Source organism: Octodon degus, unplaced genomic scaffold, assembly GCF_000260255.1.
Source record: "Octodon degus isolate 3935 unplaced genomic scaffold, OctDeg1.0 scaffold00022, whole genome shotgun sequence".
Lineage (NCBI taxonomy): Eukaryota > Metazoa > Chordata > Mammalia > Rodentia > Octodontidae > Octodon > Octodon degus.
In genome coordinates, this window is record NW_004524598.1 from 317,668 (window position 1) to 339,273 (window position 21,606).

At 35.3% G+C, this 21,606-nt stretch overlaps 1 protein-coding gene across 1 annotated transcript in view; it reads left to right on the forward strand.

Moving 5' to 3' along the window:
* The first annotated feature begins 6,019 nt into the window (after positions 1-6,019).
* The window catches only part of Mms22l (MMS22 like, DNA repair protein), a 128,568-nt gene continuing 112,981 nt past the window's right edge, over positions 6,020-21,606 (forward strand). The window contains exons 1-8 of the mRNA XM_004628288.2: positions 6,020-6,102; positions 6,595-6,834; positions 7,715-7,840; positions 9,096-9,145; positions 13,860-13,947; positions 14,043-14,220; positions 17,253-17,343; positions 18,782-18,912. Of these exons, the coding sequence (XP_004628345.1) occupies positions 6,674-6,834; positions 7,715-7,840; positions 9,096-9,145; positions 13,860-13,947; positions 14,043-14,220; positions 17,253-17,343; positions 18,782-18,912 (825 nt within the window). The 5' untranslated portion in view covers positions 6,020-6,102; positions 6,595-6,673. The remainder of the gene's footprint in view (positions 6,103-6,594; positions 6,835-7,714; positions 7,841-9,095; positions 9,146-13,859; positions 13,948-14,042; positions 14,221-17,252; positions 17,344-18,781; positions 18,913-21,606) is intronic.

Here is a 21,606-nt window from a genome sequence, read left to right on the forward strand (position 1 = left end):
GGCTTAGAAACTACTATGATTGAAAAAGTATAATGAATGATTAAATAAAAAATATTTACTGCAGTACAAGATACACTGCCATTTATTCTCCCTGTAAAAATTTTTTTTTTTTTTTTTTTTGAACAACTTTCCCGCCATATTCTTGCCACTTTCTAAAGCAGTTCTGGATGTCTGTGGTCAACCGAAAGTCAACTAAATCAATTCATAAATGATTACCTTGACTTTGGGAAAGATCCAAAATCTACCCAGTGTCTGTCAGATCTGGCGAATAAGGTGGATAAAGACACCATTATATTTTTTTAATGACTTTTTTTCATGACTTTTTAAAAAATGTATTTGTTACAGGGTCTCACTATGTAGCTTGGACTCATAGTGATCGTTCTGTTTTCAGCATCCCCAGTGCTGGGATTCAAGGCGTGCATCACCACACCAGGTCTAAGTGTACCCTGAGGTAGGGCCGGGGCCCGTGGGGCATGTGGTGAGATCAAACCCTGGTCCCTATGCTTGCATAAGCAGATGCTCAGTCCACTGAGCTATCTCAACAGCCCTTATAAGCCTGACTTTTACTGGATAGCACATGGCAACAGCATTCACCATAGTTTTGATCATAACTTATAAAGACAATCACAGAAAAGAACTTCTGGAACTGCTTCAGAAAATGGGAAGAATTGTGGGATAAATGTATCTGAAGGGTTGCGGGATATTTTGAGGAGTACTAGTAACAGTATGTCTTTTACTATAATAAACTTAAAAATTTAAACATTCACTTTACATTTTCATCACAACTTTTACCTACCAGAAGCTAAGGGCAAAGGCTAGAACACTTTCCGGACAAGGTTAAGTTCTTTAGTATATATCTGCTTGGGCTTAGTCATTTGAAGGCTCAAGTATGTATTATGGTTCCCAGATCACTCACATGATTTTCATCAGAATTCAGTTCCTTGAGGACCATTAGGTTTCAGAGTCACAATGCACATTAGACAAAGAGATAAGAAATATAAATATATAAGGGGAAAAATAAATATATAAGGGTTTACAAGGGAGGCTTAATAATGGCTGCTCACAGAGTCAAGTGGAAGAGTGCAGAAGGGCTGTTTGTGCACTAGAGATCCAAAGGATCAGTCAGAGGCTGAGGCTGGAGTTCACTGTTATGTTCCACACAAGTTTGCATCAGGAAGCCAAAGGGTCAGTCATGATAGGCTGGAGGGTCTGTGCTGGAAGCCAGGAGACAACATCCATGTGAAGAGGGAGGGTAGGGCTCTTTTGAAAAAGAAGAAAAAAGCTTCCTTCTTCATTCTTCTTTTTATTCCAGCCAGGGTACAAGCCTATTGGTTGGTGCAACTCACATGAAGGATGGGTCTTCTGTCTTCAATAAATCCCTTCAGCCACATCCAGAACTATGCTAATCAAAATAATTGGTTTCTTACTCAAATTGATACAATCAATTAATGTCATACAATCAATTACTATCAAATTGACAGTAACACATTCACTGACTATTGGCCACAGTCTACTGTCAATTTTTGCCATCTAGGCCTAAGTGGTAGTTTACCTCCTCACACTGAAGAAGTCAAGGAAACACGAGTGACGGAATGTTCATAATAAAACGTAACTCACATTCCTTTGTAACTTTATCATGGAAATGCTATCTCTTCACTTATTAAAAACTCTTCATTAGAAACAAGTCATTAGATTCAAGCACATTCAAGGGGAGAGTACATAAAGGCACGATTACCAGGCAGCAAATATTACTTAGAGACCTATTAGAAAATGCCTGTTAAATAAGAACACCAGAGATGGAGATGTTTAAGGTAAAAGGTAGAGGGATAAATGACTTTCAAGCTCACACTGGTGTAAGATGGAATACAAAGGCTTGCAGGAGAGAAAATGATAAAATCACAGAAAAAGCGAGTGAGAATCAATAGTAAATTTTTTCTCAGGTTTATTCAAGGGTCAATGTGATATATTAGATTATTAATGACTTCTGAAAAATAAAATGAGAATACTTTTTCATTATTAGGAAAGATATACTTTTTCTAATAATGAAAACTTTTACTTGCTACTAAAATTGTTTAGGCCATGAGCATCCATCTATGCCAAAAAGTAGCATTTGGAGATTAAGAGATTATTGTTACCATACAAAATTAGTGTAATAAAATAGTGTGGTTAGAAAGTGAGCTAAAGGTGAGTTAGATAGGTTATAGAAATAAACAAATATTTTCTAGTAATGCAAGACTAAAAGCCATAGCTCAGTTTATCTGTTTCAGTGTATCTTTAGTGGTGGCCATTTGTATAGTAAGATCATTACAACTTGACTTAATTTTAGCCAGATTTTACTAACATGCTGAATCCAATTCTAGCCTTAGGAGTTGTTATTACAATGTGGTAAAATAACCCTCCTCTTTTATTTAAGGGATAGAAGGAATGGATTTAAACTTTAAATAAGATTTAATTAAAAGTGATAAACTTTCCAGAACTGTGACCTTTCAACTGTTGGAATATAGTATTTCAGTTGAATCTGCAGAAGTTTCCCTGCTACTTAAAAATATAAGAAAAAGGGCTGGAAAGATAGCTCAGAGGACTAAGCACCTGCTTAGTACAGGGACTAGGGTTTGGTCCCTGGCACCACAGGCCACTCCAACCCTACCCCCAAGAATGCTGAGCTGGCCGGATGTGGTGGCCCATGCCTGTAATCCCAGCATTGGGGAGGCTGAAAACAGGAGGATCACTATGAGTCTGAGCTACATAGTGAGACCCTGTAACAAGTTAGAATGAGCTCAATAGTAATAATATAACACTGAAATTCTATCATATACTCTCACCTCCTTTATCAAGTAGTTTAATGTCACTGAAGAAAATAAGTCATGTTGAATGAATTTTAACCATACTTCCCTAGTAAACATACTTCTGTACTCACCAATATCACATCACACTTTATCTTTCCTTCAATCTTTAATGGATACTCTTCCTTCTTATGGTTGACCTCTCATAGGGAAAATAAATCAAGTAAAACAAGAACTAATTTGACTTTCTACCATCTGTTTTAAGAACTTCATGTTTATTTGCATTATATTTTACTCTTCCTATCACAATGAAAAATTGTCCTTGATCCTATCAGGGCCTGATGATATACCATCTATAGCAAGTACTATCCCGTCTTCTCAATATATTCTTCTAATCATTTCCTTCTCTTCTACATCATCTTTCCTCTATTTGTCATAAATTCACATTCACATATTCCAGCATTTATTTCAAAATATTATCTCTATATCCCCACATCATTGGTGTCAGCTTTTTGTTTGTTTTTGTCTTTTTGAGACAGGGTCTCAATATCCAATTCAGGCTGGCCTTGAGCTCACAGTGATCCTCCTGTTTCAGCCTCCTCAGCCTTGTAGAATCATCTAGATGACTCATGTCATCTAAAAATGAAAATATTTTTATTTCTTTCCAATATATCTGACTTTTATTCTTTCTTATACCTTATTATTGTATTGGCTAGTTACAGCCAATTAAAAAAAAGTTAAAAGTAATAAAAGGAGATGTCTTTAAAGTTTTTCTCCATTGCTTGTAATAATGATTTGGTTTTTTGTTATTGTTTGTTGATAGTGAAGTATTCATTGCTTTTGAAATTTAAAGTTACTTTGCATTCCTAAAATAAACATAATTTTATATTATTTATATGACTGCTAAATTTTATTTGCAAAAATTTCTGTCTTTTTGTTGGTGTGTGATATTGATTTGCAATTTTTTTTTTGTCTTTGTCAGATTTTGCTATCAATGTAATGGCAGCCTCATAAAATGAGTTTTAAAACAGTCAATTCTACTTTCTGGTAGAGTAAATAAAGCTCTGGTATTATTCTTTTGTTAAACAGCTGGGAGAATTCAGCAGTAAAGCTATTATTCAGTTCTGGAGTTCTAAAGTGTATAGTGTATGGGGGGGGAGATATTTAACCAAATATAGATTTATTTATTATCTGCTTCTTTTGTGTCGATAGTTTGTCTTTTGAAGGAATTTTGTCCATTTTAACTTTGTTCATTGGTATAAAAATGTTCATAATAGTTTCTAAAGTTCCTCACTCTTTTAATGTCTATAAAATCTGAAGTGATAATACTTAATACCTAATATTGGCAATTTGTTTTATCAGCCTTCGTAGAGGATTTTGTTGTTCTCTTCAAATAATTTTCTGTTTCATTGATTTTCATTGTTTCATTCTATTTATTATTTGTTGAATTTAATTTTAATTTGTTTTTTTCCTAGTGTTTAAAACAGATGCTTAAATTATTTTTTTTCAAAGTTTTATTGATAAACAGATAGCAATGAGGCAGTTTCAAATCAAATCGGAAGTACAGTTTCAACAAATAATACACTGCATATATTCTTCTTAGTGGTTAATTGCTGTACAAGAAGTGGACTTGTGATCCTATTTACAAACACCATTAGAACAGATGCTTAAATTATTGAGTTAAACTTTTCCTCATTTTTCAGTTTAAGGAACTTTAAATTCCCTTGTGGCCAGCCAATATACTTTGTAATTTTTTTTCAATGCTTTTATTATTTTGTATGGAGCTGTGGTTTCATTGAGCCTCTGGTCTTGCACAAGCTACATAAGTGCACTATCACTGAACTATAGCTCTGGTCTTCAAAAGTGGTGATTTTGACCTTTATGGCTCAGAATATGGCCCATCCTCATGAATGTGCCACGTGTATATACCAAGCATGTGAATTCTGCTTTTGGCGGATTGAGCCACATGAATGGCAATTAAGTTAAACTGGATGGTAGTACCAGTCAGGTCTTTTATAATGAATTTTCAGTCCACCTTTTCATTAATTAAAAAGTGCTGAACTTTCTAAAGTCGTTAACTGCTACCTGTGGTGGTGATTTCCTATAATTCCAGCTATTCCAGAGGCTGAAACAGGAGGATTATTGGAGTCCTGGAGTTCAGCTCAGCAGAACAAATCTAACACCCGCGGCAGTTGCCTTAAACTGTGGTAGAGAGATCATATTGTGTTTTTTCTCACTTCATCCCATTTAGCAGAAAATGTGTTGCATTTGATTTAAACAGAGGAGAGTTATGATAGGTTCCCTCTGCTGGAATTGAACACAAGACAATTTGTACTGTAGAGGAATGGGGCAATGCCAAATACTCAGATTATAAAAGGCATTTGAATTAGAAATTTTGTGTTTTTCCTTAAATCTCAAATTGGTAAATACCGCAATGTGTTACCTGAGCTACAGTGAAAAGCCTTCTGAAGAGTCAGTTTTAAGGTATGATGTAAAAAGATGAGCAAAACGCTACAAATGAACTATGTATGTTTACAAAAGTGCTATCCTTGCCACTGTGTTCTCTTGGATGGCGACCCACTCTCACGCTCTAGGATGTACTTTTTTTATACTCTTCCTTGGCCCAAACTCGCTTTTCAGAGCCTGGATCTTTTCCCACCTTTAAAAAAACTTTGTTACCGTTAAAAAAAAAAAAAAAATGCTAACCTTGACCAGACGTGTGCAAGGATAGGGGGCAACAGCTTTTAGACCTAATGCAAGGGCCACCTGACAGTTTCCAAACACGAGATAACTTCCCTCCAGGAGTCACAGCCTCAGGGGATCTTTGAGCGCTAGGCAAGGTCCAGCCCTAAACAAAAGACGTGCACCTCCCCGAGCACAAAGAGGGCGTGGACCGCCGGAGGTTATGACAGACGATGCTTCGCTTTCATTCGAGAAACAGACTGCTCAAGCCGGTCAGTCAGTAAACCCAGCGGTACCTGCACTGTTCTTGCCGCCGCTTCACTTACTACTTTCCTTTTCCAACCTTGCCACACCTTGCAACCTAAGCACCAATTAAAAAGGTCAAGAAAAAGAAAAGCTGTAGTTGTGTACCTCTTCCTGGTCGGGGAGCTCTCGCGAGAACTCGAGAAGCGCCACTCGTTTCAGCTAAGACTGCGCGAGAGTTCAGGCAGCCAGGGGGCGGGGCGCGGAGTGGTCCCGCCTTCCAGCGCGCGGGCGCTGCTTGGCGGGAATTTCGCTTGCTTCCGGTTTTGGACTCGCGGGCTCCGGGGCAGTACTGGTCTGAGGACTCAGATCTCGGGACTGGATGTGCAAGCAGGTGAGACGCGTAGCGCGGGCAAGGGGCGCCCCACGGCCCAGGCGATAGCCTTGCGAGAAGACACCGGCTTCCCTCACCCTCCGCCCGAGTGCTGCGGGTGGGCTCGTCCTTGGCTGGGACTGGGGTTGGGCGCCCGGGCCGGATCTGCCAGGGAGCTCTCACCGCCTTTCCGAGCGGTTCCCAGACGGAGGGAGGGCGCGGTTCTCGGCGGGCTAAGGAGTTGAAGCCGGGTCCGTCTTGCAAAAGTTTCTTTGTCTTGCTTCCTGACCCGGCTGCGGAGTCGTCCAGGGGGCAGATTTTAGGCTCTGCCACAGCCAATAGGGGGCGCATTTTGTGGACGTTGTGACAGCCTTGATCTGCGGTGGGTCTGGCGGGACCCTGGGAGGGCGAGCTGGAGGATTCCCCTCCAGTCTCACCCTCAGATTTTCTTGGGTGCAGGAGGGACATCTGGGAACTTTCTGAGTTAGTTCTTCTGGCCTGTTCCACTTCCAGGAATCCCTTTGCAGCTTCTTCTTGGAGTCTTAATGGTAATCATAACGACCCACAAATATTTCAGGACATGAAGTAAATAATGAACGACTGTTCTGTTGGATCGACGTTTCTGACCGACAGTTTAGAGCTGGAGCTGAAGACAGAATGGTGCAAGCCCCCGTGCTTTTCTTGTGCTTTTGACAACAGAGGAGGCAAAAAATTTTCTGGAGAGTCCTACCTTGCCAGTGGCGCTCTTAAGCGGTAGGTTTTTTCCCCCCATCTGATTATTCATCAGTTTCAGAGTAAAAACCGTTTCTGTTTATTAAACTTTGGTGTTCACCAAGCCAGGTTTTGTAAATCGACACATTATATCATAAAAATAAAATTTATGATTAGTTCTGTTGATTTTCTGGTTGGAGTGTACCTATAAATATTTTGAGTATTAAAAAGAACTTAGTACCCGATGCTAAATTAATCTGAGGGAGTTGGACACTAAGAGAAATTAAACTAATTGGGCCTTTTAAAATATTTCCATTTTAATATTACAGTACTATTAATAATTATATAGTACTCCAGAGCTTTTAATACTCCAAAACTATTATAATACTCCAGACATTCTCAGTCATTTTTAAGTAGTCATACTTAAATTTTTTATTACCCATTCTTTTTAACTTTGTATCTGTATATAAAAGTCATAGACTTATTTTTGCATCAGTCAGGTATACTGCAGTAAAACTACTGTTCTTAACGTTTTGCTAATACCTACTGAGGCAATTATAGTGAGGAATGATATCATTTTTGTTGATTTTGTAGTTTTATTTTGTTAGACAACTTTAAAGAGATTTCCCAACTTGTTTATACAAGTCATTAAGCATAACTGAGAATATTTAGCTGTTAGGAGATATTAGATGTCCCATTAAAGAATATAGTCCTGGAGCTGAAGCCCACTTCTCCGGAGCTACATTATGTATGAATGAAATTTTAATACACTCTGACCATACTAGTCATAAATAAATTACTTAAGTATTTTCTGATTTATTAGTATGTCATGTATGATATAGATTCAAATATTGTAGAAAATGATATGCTGTTTTATAATACCTAAATATTTTATGAGATTAAATCAGTATTTTCATTTCAGGTTAGTTTTGAATCTTGATCCTTTACCAACTAATTTTGAAGAGGATACAGTAGAAATATTTGGCATTGAATGGGTTACTGAAACAGCATTAGTGAATTCATCTAGAGAGCTTTTTCATTTATTCAGGTATGTGAATATGTTTTTTTAACTGAATATAAGCGTTCAGCTTTGTAAGTTACCTTGCTGAGCACTTTCTAATAACTGATTAGAAAAGGACTAGTGAACTTGTGTTTGTTCATTTGCTTATATGACCAGTAACAATAATAAACACAAGCAGTAATGACTGATAGAGTAATGATTCTAATAGGTTACTATTTGTTGATTTTCATAACCTTTATAATTTATATTTGACACTAAGTATTGAACACTGGTACTTGAGATTTTCAACTGTAATTTTGGAAGAAAGTTAAAATGTTGTTGTTGCCCAATAGCTATAGTCTTCCAATGATCTTTAAAAGATAAGCTCAGATTTCCTTTTAAGATATATTTGGTTAAAATATATGTGATAAAAATATGATTAAATCTCTTCGTGGGCAAAATTTTAGAAAATACTTCAATGAAAAATTTCAAGTGTCCACAAAAATGATAGTATTGTAAAGACTGATTACAGTAAGCGTCAAGGTTTTCTCACATTTTTTCATGTCCTGTCCCTGTTCTATTGCATTTAGTATTTTATAAATACCAGGAACCGTGTCATTTCACCCTTACTTTACAATATATATCTTTAAAATATGGGGTTTTTTTAAAGAAAAAAATGTCATTAGCACAGTTAGCAATGTTACATTAGTTCTTTATTATTTAATAATGGTCCTCATTTCAGATTTTAGATCATTTTGAATCACAATCAGTTGTTAAGGGAAAATATCCAAAAACACATTAAAAATATATTTGTAATACAAATAAATGAAAATGGAGAGATTTTAGGTATTCTACCACCCTTGTCACATGAAATCTTATACAGACATTGCTGTATCTGTGCTATATTTTATTGGGAGAACCGACTGAATGATTCTCTTGAACATTCTAGTTAATGAGTCTGTCCAGGACATCAGACATAAATAAATATGGGACAATCTTTAAGACTTTGAAGGCAGTTTGGAAGAGTGATGAAAAGATTATTATCAGAATTGCGATAGCTTTGCATAATATGTCTAGTCTACATAATTCTGTTCCTTTTGTGAAGCACTGTATAACTAACAGAATAGAATATTTCTTTATTTAACTCTTACCTGAGGATGTTTTACTTATCTTAAACTTCCTAAAAACATAAACAGTATCTCAGACTGTTTAGAGTGTAGTAAGCTTGGAATCCTCCATGTAATTGCTAACATGCTTTAAAATATACTAAAGTTAACTCTCATCTTACATTTTTTTAAATTAGGCAACAGCTATATAATTTGGAGTCCTTGTTACAAGTCAGCTGTGATTTTGGTAAGTTTAAAGCGTTTAATGGGAAAAAAGGAATGTAAATCCATTACAACGAATTGCACGTGGTCCATGATAGTATAATTAGAATATAATACTAATAAGATGGAAGTGTTAGGTCAGAAAAGTCCATGCTTATAATCTTATCTCCTTGAGAATCTAAAGCAGGAAGATCACATGAGCCTAAAAGTTCAAGGCCTAATTTTGGTAAAAAAAAATGCAAAACCCTATCTCAAACAAAACCAGGCTTACAATTCATTGTAGTTAGTGGTCAGAAAAACTATGAGCTTCAAATTTTGTTATAGCTGAAATTTATCATGTTTTTTTCAAATATGTGAGGCCTTAACTGACTAAACTTCTCAGTTGCAAATTGATACTTGTTTTAGAAGTGGACATTGTAATGTAGTATGTAAATTAAAAGTCACATCTCATGATACTTTCTTGATCTTTTATGCTTTCTGCATTTTTGTTTCTTTTAGCTTTTTTTTTATTATTAAATTTTTATTTTGTGGAACTGAGGACTAAACTCAGGCCCTTGCACTTGCCAAGCAAGTGCTTATTCTACTGACCTAACTCCCCAGCCCCTGTTTCTTTTAACATTAATGGATTATTAACCTTAGGGCATTGGTATAGTTGAGGTAGAGAAAGACATTGAAAAGCATTGTGTCTTATTGTAGACTACTGTTGCTTTTTAGAAATTTCAGTGCAGTGTAGAATATAGGGTAATAGCTCCAGCTCCACAATTGTAGGTCTCACATCAAGCATTATTTCCTACCTCATTGAATTTTTGTGAGGACTAAATGCCAGATTGGATGTTAAGTGCTTAGCCCAGTATATGTTATAAGTAATGGCCACAAATCACCTGGAACATATTTTTGGTCAAACAGGTTAATTAACTTAACAAAGCAAAGAGAATATGACATGGACCTGTTGAGGTTTCTTAGTAAGGGAGAGTAGAAGAGCATTTGTGGTACTATTTGAATTTATGCAGCTCATTTTGGTTAAGGCTTAAGGGAGATACAGCTTTATTCTGAACTGGATGCTATTTAGAAAGAGGCAATTTGATGATGTCCAGGTAATTTAATTTTTACCTTGGAGGCAGAATAAATAAAGGGAGGTTCAGGTGTGTGTTTAGTAAAGAAATAATAGTCCTCACAGCTAGAAAAGGGACTTTTTTTTTTTTCTTGAAGTGTTTCTGTGCATGTAATGCATAGTGCCTTGTGTTCAGACATGATTAATTTTTTTGTCTTGTGTCACCATAATTAAAAAATACCTATCTAGTTGATAAAATATTTTATGAAAATTACAGCATTGAGGCTTTGTTATCTAAGGAACATTGAAGCTTAGCTATTAGCTGAGGGTTGTAAAGTTTGTTTTGGTTTTGTCTTGTTTTTACAGTCTTCAGTAAGTGTTATGTATTTACTATTGTTTCATTATCTAATAAGTACCTGTTTTATGCCAGAAAGTATGGCAGGTGCTAGTGAAATGGCGAGGGAAAACATGCTTCAGAGTTTACACTCAAGTATAGCACAGCATGGTAAATGACAAATTATAATAACAGAGACATACAAATCTTTGTGATGCATTATGTGTCACACACATACAAAACACGCCAAAAGTCTGTCTTTTAGCTATGAAGACTATGGTTTTATCTGTGGTATGTGTCTGTCACTAAATGGTGCTATATCTGGTTTTTCAAGGATGGGAAGGAAAAGATTTGGAGAAAGGTTATGGGACAGCAACAGGTGCTCGCATAAAATATATATATATATGTATATATATTATACATTTGTATATATAATATATATTATACATATGAAATATATATAAAAAGACATTGAGGTGTGTAAAATATAAATGACTAAGGAGCATGGAGTGACAAATAATGTGTGTATAATGACAGCAATGAAGTTTAGAAGGGATGAAATCACAGTTGGCTTTGTAAATTTTGCCACAGAGTCTGAGTTTATTTTGGAACGCCTGAGAAATCTCTAAAAGCTTATAGTGTAAGCCAGGCTGGAGGTGCATGCCCGTAATTGCAACAGTCTAGGAGGATGAAGTAGAAAGATCGCAAGTCCAAGCTTAAATTGGGCATAGCAAGACCCTGTATAAGAAACAAAAAGTAAACAAAGGGCTGGTGATGTAGTTCAGTACAGTGGCCCTGGGTTCAAACCCCATCACCATACACATGCATATATACCATGCATACCTGCGTATACACACAGAAAAAAGTTCGGTTATAGTGGAAAAAACAAAAAACCCTTTACTATTTAAAATGCCTTAAGTCAGGCTTATGGAATACATTTAGTGTTACAACACTTTTTTGAAACTCTAACCAGAACCCACTATGGTTGGCACTCTATATCTTCAGGTTCCTCATCTGCAGGGATGGGAAGGTATACTACAGTATTTTATATGAGGAATTTATGCATCCACATATTTTGATAGTCATGGAGGATCTAGGAGCAATCCTGCACGGATAATCTTCGATAACTATTTATTAACATTTTTTGTTGCATTAACATTTTGGCTACTTTTGTTGCCTGAAAACATTTTAATGACAGCATGAAGTGTATCAAGATAACCTGTAAAGTATCCTGTTCTTGCAGTGTGGTCATGTCACAACTTTGTTAACATATTTGTAGCTAGCCATGGCCCTCAAACCTTCTGAAAAAGTTCTTGTGTGGGATTGCCTACTGTCAAGCGCATATAGTTCCTGTTCTACTCTATATGTTCCTAGGTTGTTCCCTAATAATTGCATAATATGCATAATATCAATATAATGCATATTCTGTTGATATCCTTGAATTTATTTCTTGCTGTTCCTAGAAATTGTATTTGTGTGGTAGTGGGGGGGGTAAATATTCCATCTGAATTTCTTTTATACTTTTCATTTCTGTCCTGTCTCACTTACTTTTCTCTGGTTGCTGGGACAAAATACCTAGCACTCAATATTAAGGAAGGAAAAGAAAGGTTCACAGTTTGTGGAGATTTCTATCCATATTCAGCTGGCTCCAAGGCAGAGTGGCACATAGCAGAGGGCAACAGTTCATGGTGGTAGAAAACAGAGCAAAAAGGGAGAAGCAGTGGTAGAAAGCAAGGCTCTTTCCCTTCCTTATATCGCATTTAGGCTGTGTAGCACTGACACCCATAATCGTAGCAGCACTCACCCCATAATCCCAGCACTGGATCATGATTTAATCATAAACTCTAGAAGCCTGCCCCATGACTGCATGAGGCTCTCGGGAGACATTTAGACACAAATGGTAACATATCCTTAAGTTTCTTTTTATTTAAAATATTTGTATTTATCTAATTGCTGTTTATAGTTTAGCTGATTACTGATTATTTCATCAGTGTCATTTTTAGGTTTTTTTGTACTTACTGGTTTTCCTCTAGTTCTGTGATACGCTCTACTGTTTCTTTTACTAGTAATGTTTTATTGGATGATTAACATAGACTTTATGTTGACACAATTTTTATTTTTTGAGACTAAATCTTGCTAAATTGCTCAGGTTGGTCATGAACTTGCCTTTTCTCTCTCAGCATCCCAGAGTGCTGGGGGTGTTCCACAACAGCTGCCACTGGCTCTTTTAGGGGCTTGATTTACACTTTCATTAGGGCTTTTGCAAATCTGCCTTTTAGTATATGTTTAATATAGATGAGAGTTTGTGCCTATAATTTTGTTTTCTCTGCTTTCGTTTAATGATTGGTACTTTTATTATCAGCATTTTACACATATATTGTTGATGATGTAAACTTAAGTAAGGGAAAGATAGCATAAAGAGACTAGGAGAAGACCAAGAAATAATCAAAGATCATTTGGGGCTTTATAAATAGTTTGTATTTTATTGTAAGTATAGAATAAAAATGGTTTTTGGCATTTGAATTTGGAAGAACAGAAGCTCCAGAAGCTCGTATACATGTTAAGCAGATTTTACTTAAATTATAGGGAGGGTCTTGTGGTAGGACCCCTCAAGTTTCCTGTTAATAAATTGATTGTAGGGAAAGTACATATTTTCAAAATACATTTGTTTATAAAATTAATAGGACATTCATTGATTAGATATGCGGTTAAAGGAAATGGAAGAATACAGAACGTATTATAGACCACTCGTGGTATCATTTAACAAAGTGGAGAAAATGTAGACTGAATGAACTGGCCTTTGAAGCAATCAAAGGCTGAACGTTCTGTCAGTTTTGCATGTGAGGTTGGAGGTACAACACAAAGGGGCGAGATAGAAACCATTTGGACTTGATAGTGAAGGAAATGATGACCTATCATCCATGTAGGAAGAGATGTACATAGGGGAGGATACCTGGATCCTGAGGAAATCCCACGTTCCTAAATAGTGTGCTTGCCTGTATGTGCAAAACACTGGGTTCATCAACATCAAAAACCAAAAGCAAAACAAATAAAAATTTGAACAAATTGAGGAAGAGCAGGTAAAGATAGGGAGACAGAACACATGAGAAATGACATTGTAGCCAGTGTTGCTTTCAAGGCAAGTTACTTGAGGCTAGGTCCTACTTGCTAGATTGTGTAACAGCACTGGTGACTATACTAAGGGTCAGTTTGGAGGGGTGGTGGGGTGCAAGTATTACATGGGAAACAATGGAAAAAGTATGAGAGTATTGCTGATGTGGCCTATAAAATTTTTACTTACTATCTACTGATAATTATTTGAGCTATGACTAATGTTGTCTATTTTGATTTCAGGGAAGATATCAACCCTACACTGCAAAGCAAACAGTATTAGGCAGCAATGTGTAGTGTTTCTCCATTATATTAAGGTCTTCGTCTTCAGGTAAGATGACAGAGGAGTATTTTGATAATTGTATGAATTTCTATGGGTCTGCCTATTAAGACTGTGGTTGTTTATTGTATCTGTTTGCTTTTTAGATGCCTGAAAATACAAGATGCCGAGAGTCACATTGCTGTCCATCCCTACGAGACTTTGGAGGCTCAGCTTCCCTCAGTGCTGGTTGATGAACTTCATGGCTTACTTTTGTATATTGGACGTCTACATGAATTTTCCAGTATTAACCTGGGAGCATTTGTAAACCAAAATCAGAATAAGGTCTATTTCTTTCTTTCTTTTTATTTATTTATTTTTTTTTTGTGGAACCGGGGATTGAACTCAGGTCCTTGTGCTTGCCAGGGAAGCACTTATTCTACTGAGCCATCTCCCTGGCCCTTAGAATAAGGTCTATTTCACTTAATTTGTAAATTTTCTACTTTTTCTCCTCACAGGAATATTTATTTAAGAATAAGAAAAATCAGTCAAGAGGTACTGTGGCACCAGACACTGCCTAAGCTGTAGTTCTGGCCCTCTCTTAATAAAAAGGGCAAATAATGTCTCTTGCCTCCTCCTCCCTACCTGTACACTCTGTAACTTCCTAGAGGTATTGGAAGAATTAAAGTAATATAGCTGAAGGAGTGAAGACGATACATCTAAATCAATAGTATTTACTTTGTAGATATCACAGTGTAAATGTTTCAGAGCTACTGATGAAGTAACTTCTATTTCTAGAAGTTGGATCCTCTTATTGTAAAAGTTTAGTGAAGTCACCATTTATATATTATAGTAAGAGTCAAGATTTGTAGTCTTTATGATAAAATTTGAAACCTTTATAGTAAGATTTCAACTTACAAAAAATACTTTTAAAACTACATCATGATTTATGTTATTTTTGAAACCTTTTTGGATATTGTTAGTGCCGAACTTACAAATAACAAGTCCTATATGTGAAAATGGGAGCATGTGAATAACAAATTAAGATAATTCGCAATCAGATTCCCTGAACTCTGAACTCCTTTGTTATAGTAGACTTTAGCCATCTAAAAAGCATTAAGTTTTTAGAAGCATATGTTTACCAACATGTAAGATATAATTGTTTATATGTTTCTGTGAAAGTTAACCAAAACAATAATTTTGTGTGATAAAATAATTCCCATGGGTATTAGTGTAATGTATGGAACAAGTAAATAGTTACTTTTAATTATGTTATTTAACAAAGATTTATGGGTAAATAGTGGGAGGATATTTTTTTCTTTTAGTTTCTGTATATTGGACTGGTTATATTTTGGGGGCTAAAAAGCATAACAAAATGAAAATTACTTTAGCAGCAGAAATACATGTGTTATATATAATAGCTTTGATTTTTTTTTGACCAACTCAGTCCACCCTGAGGGCAGGGCTGGCGTGGCACATGCTGGGAATGGAACCACGGTCTCCTGTGCCCTCCTAAGCTTACGTAAGCAGGTGCTTTCGATCGCTGAACTATCTTGCTGACCCTATAATAGGTCATATAATAGGTTGAGTTTCTTAGGCTTTTTACTTATACAGGCTTGAAAAAATAGGTTGTTTGAAGCTCAGAAGACTGGATTTTTGAGATAGGGGAACTTCAGCAACTAAGCAACAAAAGTATACACCAAAATATACAATTGTCTGAAACAAAAAGCCTTTAAAAATACAAAACATCTTTTAAAGTATATTACTAAGGGCTGGCCAGATAGCTCAGCAGACTAAAGCACAGAGCGCAGCAGCAGGGATTCAGTGCCAGGCATGCCCTGCTGACCCCGCCCCTGGGGCACTGAGAAAGCAATTGAGGTTGGTCATGATGGCGTGTGCTTGTGATCCCAGCACTTGGAAAGCTGAAAACAGGAGAATCACTGCCAGTTGGATCTATGTAATGATACCCTGTAGTCCCTGTACTAAGTTCGAAAAAGTAAAGTATATTACAATGTTTAGTCATTATTTTCAGTTGAGCTATTGTTTAGAAATTTATTTTGTTAGATTTATTGTTTGTTAGATATTACATATTACAAATATTTTCCTTCAGATTTCTGTTTACCAGTTAAGGTGACGTCCAGAGTAAATGATTTGTTTTACATGTGGTTGTACTTGATTTTTTTTAATGTTACATCCTTTATGCTACTAAAAGTGCCTTTATTTTTATATTTATCTCTTTAATTTTTCTGTTTTAAATAAGCAGTGAGGTGGAAAATCTCTTAATTTCTTGGGAATGGATAATTTGATAAGCCTTTCTTTTAGCACATGACCTATACTTTCTTAACTGGTTTGAGATTCCACATTTATCTTATTCTTTCCTGTTTTTGTTATTATCTTCCTGTGCCAATACTGTTTGGTTGGTCTAGCATTTTATTTTGTTTGTACATCTAATAAAGCAAGTACTTTCTCTCATTTTTCTTGGTATTTTAATGGAACAGTTATCATTGATTTATTTTTGTGGTGACGCTCAATGTTGAGTAGAGGAAGTTTATTAATAACTACTATATAGCACAGTAGTTGAAAATTCTAGTTTGTCATTCATACAGAATTTGATTTGAGTAACAGTGTATGAAGTAAATGATAAATCTCACCTTTTTCAACTTGCATTTCTTAAAGCATATCTATGTACTTTATAGACCAGCATGTCTACATGATAGTCTGTTCTATCTTGAAAATATTTTATAGCAGTTCTTAATAACATTACATTAAAAAATACTTGTAGTTAAATTCTAAAACAATCATGAAAGTGGTTTTTTTTAAATTGATGTTTTTACTACCTTGAAGATCTTATAAATTGGAGTTTGGTTGGAAAAGACCTTTCCTATGTAGATGAGTGCATCTACCTTAAACCAACAGATGCCAAGACACTCTGCTGTCAATTCAGGTATTTTCAGTCAAAAAACTCCTCAAATGAACAAGTAACGATTTTCCTGACGCTTTTATGAATAGTGGTAGTTTATATAGTTATTTATCCTTGTTTGTATGGAGCATTTTTTTTTTTTTTAAATTTTATTTATGTGTGTGTGTGTGTGTGTGTGTGTGGCCAGCTCAGCCCACCAGGGGGCGGGACTGGCTGGCATGTGGTGCTGGGGGATTGAACCGCGGTCCCTGTGCTTTGCTAAGCTTGTTCTAAGTAGGTGCTTTAGACCACTGAGCCATCTCACCAGCCCCATGTATGGAGCATTTTGTTATATGCTAAAAAATGTTAGATTAACTGATTCTTTATCCTTCTGTTTATGGAAGAATTTTATAATATGATAAAACATACCCATATATTCTGAGGAATGCTTAGTCATGGGTGATGATTTCATTCACAGCTTTTCCCACCGTCATGGCATTTACTACATCTTCATTTAGATATCCATTGGCTGGTACTAGAAATTCTTCACATGCTGGGTGAAAAATTGAGTAAGTGTATGACTTTCTTATTATGTCCTTTTAAAAAAAAATTAAACTTTAATTGCTTTTTTAAATTGCACAAATCATGAGTACTCTTCTGATGTTTTTTAAAAGTACTGAAGTGAAAACTTTTTACTCCCTTTTTTTAGGAATAGCTCAGTCTGTCTTAGTATCTATTAGTACATATATATAGAAACTTAGACTTTATTTTTGTTTCTAACTAAATGCTGTACCATTTAACGTGATTTTTCAGTTTTTAGAGATCTTTTCAAGTGATTATATATAGCTCTACTTTATTCATTTAAGAGCTGCATTTTAGGAATCTGGTAAAGTTCATTTAGCCATGTTTATTTTTTTAAGATTTGTTTTTTAAAATATTACAAATAATGTTTCACCTCACCTATGTCTCTAGATTCTTAGCAGTGGCACATTGTAGTGTATGTCTATTAACTATTAGTGTGTTGTTACTTTTAACCAATAATGGACATTACTGTTTTTATTTTTGAGAACTCTTTTAGTTTGTAATTTTTTGGTTTCCAGTGAATTTGAACATCTTTACATAATTTTATTATCTATGTTTTCTTAGCTCTTATTTTTTTTGCCAGTTATTATTATGTTTTTAATAGACGTTCATGCTGTGGTTAGCAATCCTTTATTTCATGTTATCCTTGTTTTTCTTCATCTTGCTGTTGACCATCTTCATGTCCCTTTACCAAACTATTTAGGTTGTAAAATGTGTTGCCTGAACACCTGCTTTCAATTTATTGATACAATTACACGCTGCCAACGCAAGCACTTTTGATAAGTTTTAAAAGTGCACACATGTGTATGTGTGTAAGCTTATACACACAAATGTGATGATTTATAGATTTGTGATTTCTTGGTATTGTAACTACTTTCTACATATATTTTGTAAGAATAATATTCACGATTTAACTGTGATGTAAGTACAGATTTTACTTACTACCTTTGTTTATTTTATGCCGTAAAACAGTTACATGTGTTCACTTTATCAAAAGGAACTGGGCGATTTGCTGCACGCCTGTAATCCCGGCCCTGGGGAGGCTGAAAAAGGAGGATCGCTGAGTCTGAACTGTATAGCAAGACTCTGTATCAAATAAATAAATAAATAAGAATTATTGGTGAAGATTTCCTAGTGTTTACTGTTTTATTTTAAAGAGATATAATACTGTTTTTCAGAGATACTTACTAAAGAAAGTTAAACAATTTAAGGAGTTTATTTTATTGTATCTCAAAGAATTAGAAATGTTTTCACCAGCTTCAGGGCTCATATGAAGTGATTGCTGTCAAATTCAACTTTTATTTAGATAATTTTTTTAACTGTATATGTTACTTATATCACAATTAAAGGTCAACACTTATTCCCCCTCCTTCAAGTAAAGTGTTATGTACTTTTAAAGTGAAATATATTTCATTATATTTTCAGAACAAGCTGTATATGGTCATCAGTTTATTGGTCTGACAGGTGACAATTTAACAAATGTCAGCCTATTTGAAGAACATTGTGAAAATCTTTTATGTGATTTATTAAGCCTGTCACTCAAGAGGTATGACAAGGTAATGCTTTAAAAGTTAAGTGTATTTTTGAAACTTAATGACAGTAGTCTGATCTTACATGATTTAATCTGTAAGAATTTAAGACAATTTATTCTTTTAATTTTCTATTTAGTTGCTATTATCTGGAAATGAACAGAATTTGTATTTAAATATTTACAGCAAGAAAGATTTATTTTTAAATGGTATATAGAAGCAAAAATTGTACATATTTATAGTGTTAAAGATGATGTTTCAATGTATGCATACATTGTACAGTGATATAATGAAGCTAAGTGAGTCTCTTCCTCAAGCATTTATCATTTGTTTATGGTGAAAACTTTCAAATTTGTTTTGTAGACTAAGCTTTTAAAATGTACAGTACATTATTATTATATTTAGGACCCCATCTCAGTAATACCACACCACAACTTTTATTTCTATCTCCTTGTATCCATTGATCAACCTTTCCCCATGTGTATCTTTATCTTTTTTCCCCAACCTGCAGTAACCATCTTGCTCCTATCAGCTTCTAAGAGAACAACTGTTTTAGATGTCACACAGAGCTCACTCACTGTTCCTCTTTTATGCCTCACATAACATAATGATCTCCAGCTCCATCCATATTGCCACTAATGACAAAGTTTCATTATTTTTGAAAGCTAAATAATATCTATCGTACACATATACTATAGTCACTCATCAGTTGATGGACACTGAGGTCGTTTCCATTTCTTGGCCACTGTGAATAGTCCACAATGAAAGTGTCGGCATCTCTTCAACATGCTGATTTCATTTTCTTTGTTTATATGCCCAGTAGTAGGATTGCTTGGTTATATAGTGGTTTAATTTTTCAAAGATTTCCATTCTGTTTTCAGTAATTTTCATCTCTACTAACAGTTAAGTGTTCCCTTTTTTGTATACCTTTGTTAGTACCTATTCTCTTTACTTTTTAGTGCTGAGAATCAAATTCAGGGCTTCACACTGTTTTGTAGTATTCTCCCTCTGAGCTCCATCTCCGGTACTCTTTAGTCTTTTTGCTAATAGCAATTATTACTGGAGTGAAGTGATAGGTGATAGCTCATTGTGATTTGGATTTGCATCTCCCTGATGAGTAATAATACTGAGCATTTTTTGTATTTCATTTGAACATTTGTATGTCTTTTTTTGAAAATAGATCTACTGCCTGCTTCTAAATTTATAATGTTTAAGCATTTTTGAAGGGTTTTCCTTTTTTTTCTAGTCTTATTTTTAATTAGTACATACATACAGTGCATATTGATTACACTCTTTTTGAGAAGTTGGTGTATGTACAGAACACCTTTTTTATCCCTTTCCTTTTCCCTTCCATGTATCTCTTGATACACTTTGCTTTTTAAAGTTTTTGTGTAGTTGGTTTTCTAAACAGGGTATTGCTAGGCAGTTGAGGCTGGCCTTCACCTTACTATGTAACCCAGCCTGCTTTGAACTCGCAATGATCCTCCTGCCTCAGACTGCCAAGTCCTTGGATTAGAGGTGTGCACCACCACACCAGGCTGTCCCCTTGAGTTTTGCAAAAGCTCTGTCTTTTCCCATTATCTTTATTTTGCTCTTTATATTTTGAATTTCTCAGAAGAGAAACCATGCCATATTTAAACTTCCATGTCTCATTTATTTTATTTAACATTATCTTCTCAAGCTATAAGTGATTGATGTTTATCCTTTTAGTGACATAGCAGTAATTCATTGTATGTAAATACCTGACTTTTTTTTCTTTTCCATAATTTTGATGAGAAACAAATAGCAATGAGAGAGTTTCAAATCAAATTGATAGGACAGTTTCAATAATTAATACATTGCATATTGTCTTCTTAGTTGTTATTGTACAAGATGGAGACATGATATCCTATTTACAAACACTATTGGAACAATTCCCTCTATTCATTGAATTAAGAGAATGTACCTATATATCTATCCTAACCATTTTGAATACATAGATACAAAGTGGACAGTCATCTGTATCCTCTTTTTTTGTTTCGTTCCATCATTTAAATATTATAAGTGTGTGAACTCAGCAAAATATTCCAAAATAGTCCAGTAGTCCGTAATAGTATTGGGTCTTCCGCTCGACTGGAAATGTCAGAAGTTGTTGACCTGAGTCCCCTACAGCTCAACATAATAACATGGTTTTACTTCTTATACTTCGTTTTTATACTTTTCTGCTGGATGGTTGAGACCAAGATAAAGCAAGACATATGCAACAAGAATTGTAGCTTTTGGATCACATAAGGCAGTAAAATCCTCTCAGGATTTATCCTGAGACCCTGTACTTCACATTGTAGATCCTTTGTCAGTGTCAGCCATGTGGATGAGTCACAGCCATTGCTTGGCCAATTTGCCCTCTGTGAAAGCCTGAGAGAATGTTTTCTCTCCATGTGATTCTCCTTAGGCACACTCAATATCATCAATCTCTTTCCTCTTTGGCCCATAATCTCCTTGATCAGAAAATTTGTGACACTACTGAGTTACATGACGTTACAGTACAAGTTCTCATGTGTCATGAATCTTAATTGACCTTGGAAGGCTAAGGCCAAAATGTTGGCTTTCCTTGCGGCCCTCCATTTTCTCTTAATTTTTGGTCTGCAAACTTAGGTTGTTAACCATCCAGAAGAGAAGCTTACTGTTATTACCATACAACCTAGGCTGTTGAGCTTAACCTCACTATCTGTCTGAATATCA